At 39.8% G+C, this 8,983-nt stretch overlaps 2 protein-coding genes across 2 annotated transcripts in view; both read right to left on the reverse strand.

Annotated features, from left to right (window-relative positions):
* The window catches only part of inhbab (inhibin subunit beta Ab), a 2,162-nt gene extending 1,258 nt beyond the window's left edge, over positions 1–904 (reverse strand). The window contains exon 1 of the mRNA XM_035670308.1: positions 757–904. Coding sequence (XP_035526201.1) covers positions 757–904 — 148 coding nt within the window. The remainder of the gene's footprint in view (positions 1–756) is intronic.
* Positions 905–3,716: 2,812 nt separating this feature from the next.
* Positions 3,717–8,983, reverse strand: part of amph (amphiphysin) — a gene marked incomplete at its 5' end in the record, with an annotated part of 17,443 nt that continues 12,176 nt past the window's right edge. The window contains 4 exon segments of the mRNA XM_035670000.1: positions 3,717–4,488; positions 4,616–4,717; positions 4,804–4,992; positions 5,513–5,563. Coding sequence (XP_035525893.1) covers positions 4,384–4,488; positions 4,616–4,717; positions 4,804–4,992; positions 5,513–5,563 — 447 coding nt within the window.

Consider the following 8,983-nt stretch of genomic DNA (forward strand, 5'->3'; position numbering starts at 1 on the left):
GGACCACAACACCAGACCTGGAAACACAGCAATACACAGCAAATTATTTATTAAACTTCAATTAATAAATCCATAAAAAATAAAAAATAATCTGCTTTGCTTAAAATACCTACCTCCCTTCCTGTGTCAATTTCTTCCATCCTGGTCCATAGTACATGTTTGGTTGACTGTCTCACACACAAATCTACAAACATCCTGTCTGAGTTTTGTCATACCCATGTACATTTTTTGAGCTGCACCTGTGAATCCTCTTTTACCCGGACCATCAAACAGAACATATTTTGTTCCTTCTGTATCTCTTCCCCCTTATTTATTTAAAACTATTTGTTTTTGTTTACACATTTTGTTTTTCGATTAATCTTATTTTGATTTCCAGGGAGGTGGGGTCAGCACGATGGAGTGCACGCCCCCAGGCCAGTGCACCGGAAACCTAATTTAGGCTCACCAAATTCATTCCTATAAACCTAACCCAGTTCCAACAGTTGGTGGCTTTGACTCGGAGGATATTTCCAAACGCACATATATATGTGCCTTTGATTTAATGTTCAGACAAGCTCTCCTACAGAACACAACAGCTGGCAAAACAAACAAACATCTTTTTGGCACAGCAATTTACAATATTAAAAATGGTGGAAGACCAGTTCTTTCAGGTGCATGACCGAGATTTTATACATTGGAACACCAAAAAGGCTTCTGAGATCTTTCATTATTGGATGAGACAGTTAAACTAAAGACTGGGGAAACGACAATTCTCACCCCCACGCCTTCTAACATCTTGAACCTGTCGGAAATTTTTGTGTTGAATCAGGATGAACAGGATGTGCTGGAGAAGGGCCTCTCTTTTATTCTGACACCTTTGCGACTGGATAAAGATGGTCTTAAACGAGATTTGTACGAGTATCATAGGCGTCTTAAATTGTTGTGTCATTTTGAATTCTCTGTAGTCTGCCTCTCAACCTTTCATAGAATCCTCCAAGTGGGAACCCAAATGGGAACTGGTCCCAGAACCATTGCAACAATTGATATGCTGGGACAGGAGAGAACTGGAAAGGAGCTATGGCTCCAGGAGGGAGGCAGACAATTTGACTAGTGAACAGAGGGGAGCATTGGATAACCTTTTAAAGAAACATGATGTAGTTATTAAGCCTGCGGACAAGGGTTCTAAGATTGTGATTATGGACAAAACACAATATCTTATTGAAGCAAACAGACAGTTACATAATGTGTACACTTTCTCACTCCCTACAGTCGGAGACTCAAGTCCTGGTCCGGGGGATTGTGGAGGATTTGTACAGGAGGAAATACATCTCTTCCAAACAAAGGTTTTATTTGTTTGGTCAAGATCCTCCCCGTCCAAGAAAATTTTATCTGCTCCCAAAGATCCATAAGGATCCGAGCACTTGGACGGTTCCATACACTATTCCCCCGGGCCGACCGATTGTCTCCGACTGTGGGAGTGAATCATGTAGAGTCGCTGAATATGTCGACAGTTTTTTGAATCCCTTGTCCCAAAAGCATGAAAGTTATATCAAAGACACATATGAGTTTGTGAATAAGATCCAAACCATTGTTGTCCCTTCTGGAGCCATGCTCTTCACTGTTGACATAGACGCCTTGTATACAAATATAAACACTAAACTTGGCCTGAAGGCAGTTTAACAAGTTTTTGACCGCTATCCAGATCCGCATAGACCAGATGAGGCCCTTCTCCAGCTTTTAGAATTAGGATTGACACGAAATGACTTTGTCTTTGACTCCAAGTTTTATCTCCAGATACACGGTACGGCCATGGGGAAGAGGTTCGCCCCAGCATATGCCAATATTTACATGGCTGACTGGGAGCGAACTCTCTTCCCCAAGTGCACTAAAACTCCATTTCTTTATATGAGGTATCTGGATGACATATTTGGAGTTTGGACTTATTCAGAGTTGGATTTTAAACATTACATTGACACTCTGAATAGCCATCATGATTCAATAAAAGTTAAATATAACTTACAATTCTCACAGATTGAATTTTTGGACACTGAAGTTTTTATCATAAAAGAAGACCCAGAAAAGTGGACATTAGGGACCAGAGTGTTTTTTAAAGCCACTGACACACACGCTCTGTTACATAAGAACAGCTTTCATCCTAAACATACTTTTAAGGGGATTGTTAAATCCCAACTTATAAGGTTTCATAGGATCTGTAGCAGGCGTGATGATGTTGAAAAGGCAACGACAACGCTCTTTAGTGCTCTCAAGAAGAGAGGTTATAGTCGCACTTTTCTGAGGTCTATCAAGATGGAAGTGAACAGAGGCTTTGAGGATGGAGAGTGGATCACCAGAGTGGAACAGAATAAAAACTTGGTTCCTCTGGTGTCCAACTTCTCCTCGGCGTCTCTCAAACTTAATTCCTGTGTTAAAACAAACTTTAAAAGGCTTCAAGGTGTCATGGATCCTCTCTCGGATTTTAGAGTCATTTCTGCTTACAGGAGGAATAAAAATTTAAAAGATTTGTTGGTTCATGCCTCCCTAACATCTAATACACCACAACATAGAAACAGACCCTTTAGAGTGATTACATTTGCTTCTAATAGATACACAACATCGGATGCTCCAGTCTGGCAAAGGATCCAGCTGGAATCCTATAATGTTGTGTATTTGATTGAGTGTAAGTTGTGTAGAAAGCTGTATGTCGGACAAACACAAAACAAATTGTTGTACCGATTACAACAGCATCTCTATCACATCAACAAATCCACTAAAGTGTNNAGTGTCTGCACTATACGATCATTTTCGGACACATGGGGCTGATAACTTGATAATTGCAGGCCTGGAAGGCCAGCCCCATTGGTCTGCAGCCCAGAGAGTGCGGGCCAAGAGGCTCTGGATTGCCAGATTAAAAACAGGAGTTCCTACTGGCCTCAATGAGGTCCTCTAAACTGGGGGGCTGCAGACCGGAGACAATCAGTTGTAGATGGTCAAAACAGAAAAGCCCAGTCTACCATCTGGGCTAGGAAAGCTCTACAGGCTATTTTTTCAATGGTGGTGGATGGAGGGGGACCAGTTTACCAGCAATGGTATTCTGGCCCCCGAAAACCAAGAAGTACACTACTGTTGATTTTGTTGTTGTTGTGGTTGACTGTGAATTGTTGTTGAAAATAAAGAAAGAGAACCCCATGTGCCTGTGCAATGGAGAGAGTCAGTGGACTTCCCGCTTCCTAAACCATCTTCTCCCCTTTTTTAAACCTAACCCTAACCCTTTAAAAAAAAAAGCTACGTTCTAACGCTTCACAAAGTTTTTGGAGAATAGTCGATACAAAACCTCCACTATTGCAGCCACAAAACCTTGACAAATTATACCTTATGAAGTCTTATTTATTGATCTTGACATAAATGTTTATGGTATATACATCACAAAAAGGTCTACATTGAGGTTGAAATTCACTATCAAAGAAAGTGACATCACATTTGTTGATCTACAGAACTGCTGGAATGCGGAGACCTGAAATAAACCAACACAGATTGCATATTGCCTTTATTAATACCTTCCCTGTGATTGATAAATAAATAGCTGATGAGATGAAACTGTCTTCTGATTGGCTCCATTTCTTGAAAATATACTTTTCATGAAACAGATGACTTATACAACTATACAATGATATTTTCAATAGAGGGCAGATTCTTTATTTTTTCATCTTAGAATACTTTGTCATGCTGATGTGTACTAGTTTGTTTACCAGTGCTCAGATAATAAATGTCAGTAGTCATTTGGCAAAAACACAGCAACACTCATTGAAGAGTTGATTCATCACTACATCTGCCAAAAAAAAGATCACCACACACGTAACCATGATATTACAGAAATACACTAACAGTGATTCAAGAGTAACAGTCTGAAAGAACCAACAAAATCAAGAGTTTCATGATATACTCAAGAACATTTAAATAAGTTACAGCACTATAGATTCTGGTATATTCCACAGTAGAGCAATGAAATCAGTAACATACTCGGTGTAAAGAGGGTACCGTTTTTCTTTTTTTTCTTCAGAAAACGTTTTTCTCCCTTTTGTAGGTGTGAACATGTAGAGATTGCAACATTCCCAATAAATCACACATCTTTTTTTTCTTTCGACACAAAAAACACACAACTCACTTCCAGAGGAGGGTAGACCATACTATCACATCATGCTTATTAATTTTCAGTTATGCTGGGAATAGTACTAGATTTTTATTACCAAGAGTTTTAGTTTCATCTATCAGAGGAAGCCTTGTGTTGTCCAGCAGACAGCTGCAGCAGGTTATACGGTGTTTTCAAAGGTTAGCTACATGCTGACTGGACAGCTTGGACACTGAAGTCTTGAACATTTAATTTTTTCCACCAGCTGAAGACCTTTCTTACTCCAAACGCTGGGTAAAGTTTTCTGGGAAAAGTCCTTTTTGTGCACCCGCTCCACGTGTTAACCAGTCACTTTCTTTGATCCCTGTGAGCCAACCAGCATCCTATAAAAACAACCACATTCACATCACTGCCAGCCTCAATTACAGTTCAGATTATACTTATTCCTGTCTTCCAGGATACTGCTGTCCTCTAACTACTGGACTTTAAAGTGTGATCAGTTGTTCTCACCTGATCCTCTACTGAAGCAGTGGGAACCACTAACACCACATCACCGCTCTTCAATTCAAGCTCATCTGAATTTGCAGCCTCAAAGTCATGCATCGTCTCCACCTGCAGGCAGAAAAACAGCACCACCAACAAAGTGAGCATGTTAACTATTTATGTAAAAGCAATAGTGTATTATTTTAGTTTGCCACCTTGTAGAGAAAGTCATCAGGGAGCCCAGACGCTCCACCAGATGGACTCATGTGTTTGATGGTCTGGTTCTCAGCTGTCACTCCGTTGTCACTGATGGCGGTGGGAGAGATTATGTCAGCATCACGGTCATCATCACCTTCGTTACTGGAGGCAGGCTCAATCACCACAGAAGGGATTGGCATCTTTTCCTGCATAGGAAAAAATATAATTTACTACTACCAATAATAATACATTTATTTTATGTAACGCTTTAAAAGGTACTTTACATGGTATTACAGAAACAGCAAAGGCATTCTCAGTTACTTAATTTAATTTTGTGGATTACATTTAGTTATATGAAAAACTATTTTTTAGAAAAATAAAATACATTAAAATAACTGCAAATAAAGCTTGGCTTTAACAACTTACAATAAGAAACAAGAACAACAAAATGTGACCAAAGAACTAAGAAATCAGTGGTATTGAAAAAAAATCCCAAACAGTTTTCAAACCCTTCAAGGACCTCAGTGTTCACATTTGCCGATGACTTTTCTGTATTAAGTGTAACTGAAATAGTCTTTATCTCTGGTACATATTGTATCTTTTGTGTCATCTGCCTGACAAGTTGATGTGCTATTGAATTTTATTAATACTGCACAACCAATTGCCGTTTAGGAAAAACTGTCAAGTTCATGTTCAAGTTTAGTAAAATATTTAAGTGATAGTTACCGATGGAGCTGCTTCACCTGGAGATGTTGTAGCTTCGTCAGCAGGAGCAATCTGTGCGTAAACAGAAATTATCATTCATTCTGGTTACTTCCTGCTCTGTGTACACTCTTTGGTGTTGTAGCTCTGTCACGCTAAATATAAATTTGTTTTACTCGTCACAGCGGTTATTTACCCGTTTAACGAAGACCGATAAAGGAGTTCGGTCTGTATAAAAGGAGTTCTGGTCTTGTTAAAGGAGTTCGGTCTTAGCCTGTCTTTTGAAAGTGTCCTGGAGATAACTTCTGTTTATTAATTGGCGCTATACAAATAAAATTGGATTTGAATTGAATTTTGAATAGCAGAAAAACATTCTAAATTATATATCTGATAGGTTGCATTTAGTTAAAGTTTTTCTGATCTTGGAGAGCCTGGATACCATTTGAGGGTATTTTTTGGGACTTAATTTTCTCTCCAATCGTAATATTTTATTATAAGAGTTCACGAATTCATTGCTCTTAACGTGCTATGGGGAAAATACATGCTCAGTAGAGCTGTGCTGGTGACTCTCTGTCAGCTGGCTACAGTGCTGAAGGGAACCTTTAGGGTTGTTCTTATTTTCTTCTAATTAGTGCTAAGTAATAGGGTTCCTTCTGGGCATTACGTAGGTCCTTTCTATAATTTTTTTAAGAGTATTTTTGGCCAAATTAGCGATTTCTAATATTTTCGAAGCGTGCCATTTCCTTCTGATTTCCTTGTCCACGAGTTTGGTTTGTTCTTACCACAGTGCTTAGTTTCCGTATGTTTTATTATTTTCTGTTCAACAATAGAAATCTAATGTTTGATTTGTGAGAGCCTGCAGCACTATTAACAAGATTATCAATTTGGGAGTGACTAAAGTATATAGGTTCGTCTGTCTCGGACTACTGCAACAGCATCCTCTATGGCACACCATCCAACTCTAAATAAGCTACAGTACATCCAAACTTCGCTGCACGTTTGCCTCACCCAACCCGCACCCGGTGATCACATCACTTCCCGTCCTCCAGAACCTCCCACTGGCTCAGTTCCACAGGATTTCGTTCAAAATCCTCTCTTTCTCACAAAGCCCTCCATATACTCAGGCTCCTTCCTACTCACTGACTGCTCCATTCACCACAATCCATCCCGCAGCTTCCGCTATCCGCGCAACCTTCTTGACTCCACCACCCCGGACCAAGGCAACCCAGAACTGGGTCCGACAGAGCGTTCTTCTGTAGTGCCCTCCGTCTTAGACACTCTTCTCCCAAAGTCATCGTGATTGTACTGACCTCCAAATTCAAATCACTGGACAAACACATTCTTTTTTAAATTAGCTTTTAAAATCTGAGTTCTAATGTGTTTTCTACTATGTAATGTACTTTTATATTGTTTTCTTACTATTGATGTTCTTGTATTCTTCTTTTATTATATTGTACGTGTCTTTTGAGTATTTCAGAAAGCGCTCTTTAAATAAAATGTATTATTATTAAAATAAATGTATTTATTATATTGATTATTTGGCATTGAATTAACATGATGGAATCTCCTCCTTAATTTAGCTACAGCACCGTCAGGATAGACATCTGCTGTTTAGGAGGTTTTTGCTTCATGGCTTTAACTCTAATAATAGAATTCAAAGTTAATTAAATAATGGTCGATAGGGAGGGGATTATGTTAGGAACACTATCTCCTCTTTCAATTCAATGCCATTATGATAGGAACAAGGTCAACAGTGTGATTAAAACAATGAAAGCTGGGTTTCATTTACACTCTGACAGAAGCAATTGAAGAGCTCTATTAATGAAGGTAAAGTGCGTTACTTAAGGCTGTATTATGCAACGTTCACATGGTATTAAAATCATTTACAATAATTTACTTATTTAGGACTAACGCTTTGATAAAAACTCTGAGAATTCAAATAAAATCAGCGTACGGTCCAGGGAGCACGGGTACACTATAACGAATAGAACTGGGCTGCGAGTTTTCAGTTTGTGGGTGTGAGAATGACTTAAACAATGCTTTTGAAACGAATTTATTTAGTTTTAGGTTTGGGTCCATTAAAACGCTGAATCATATTATGGCGCTCACTCCACTCCTCGGCCTGTGCCTCGGGTGATGTGATATTACTGTTGACGGGTGGATTCATTATAGGCTAATCACTCCTTTGTGGGACCAACCAGGTCTCAGTAAGCCAACGGTTAAATCAATATCATAATCTTGATATTAATTTCATTCACTAAAACAGCTTTAGAGGACAGAGACCTGACTATTACACAGTCCATTTCCTCTTTATGTTTGTGCTACAGAGGAGTTGGTTTTATTTTTATCTAGGTTTTCATGTTAACTCATGTTGGATTTATTTTTTAAACATTTTGAGTGGTTCGTGACAGACGCAGTTCAATGGGTTTTGGGTGGGTGATAGTACTAGTGGAAGGTGCAGAGAAGTGTGTAAGACAGCAGCTCTGCTTCTGTCCAACTCTGGCTGGGTTCAGCTTTTAGGAAAATAAACATATTCCTAGGATAAGAGAGCGCTCCATCAAAGTGGGATGATGCCGTTCTCTCCACAATCAGACCAACGTTTTTCCCTAAAAAGGCTGCAGTATATCATGATCCAACATCTTTTCTGGACCACACCTCAACAGCCAGCAGGTGGAATGTATGACATGCGGCTATACATCGTCACACTGGGTCACATTGGGCAGGTCCAACGAGAAACTACTGGTGTCCTACATTGTTCTTTTTGCGTTATCTACACACGACTCCACAATTAATTTAGTGACCTCCGATTGGCGTAAATCGGGGTGTCATTACGCCGACGTGAATAACTTTTATTGATATTTTAGTTTATCTTTCACCAGCAGTTTTAAATAGGACTTCAACATCGCCGCTCTGGCCCCGGGATACATTATTAACTGTGGCTGCTGGTCTCTTGCTAACTTCACATTTCCTAACTATTAGAAGCCAATACCAGAGTCTGTTCCTCGTGGGTGTGTCGGCTTAGTGGGAAATCTTTTGAAAACGTGATCTTTTGGTGGTGCCATGGGCTTCAGTTGGTTTAACTTCGTCGTTCAGTCACCCAAGCCTCCCTAGCTTCCGCCTTTGGGGGCTCGGGAAATTCCGGGGGGATGGCTAACTGAAGTACCTATCGGTTGGCCCGCACCGATACTGGTGGCTGGCTAACTTATAGTGGTAATGATGTCTCGTGGGTGCAGGTACCGCTGCCTCTGGAGGCACTAATCCTCACCTCCAGCGCAAGTAAATAAATACACTTAAATACATGTACATTAATCACTAAACGAGGGCTGACGGATAATGCAACATTTCGCACCTGAGCAGGAAAGAGGAGAGAAGAGGGAGAAGCTCGTAATGCTAATGCTTAATGTGATGGTTCAGTGAAACTTTGAAATTAGCGAAAGTCGTTTTAAAGAAAGTTGACGTACTAGTGTTTAGGTAGAACTGTCTACGTTTAAATGT

The sequence above is a fragment of the Morone saxatilis genome, unplaced genomic scaffold, assembly GCF_004916995.1.
Source record: "Morone saxatilis isolate NCDOM2014 unplaced genomic scaffold, NCSU_SB_2.0 Contig23, whole genome shotgun sequence".
NCBI lineage: Eukaryota > Metazoa > Chordata > Actinopteri > Moronidae > Morone > Morone saxatilis.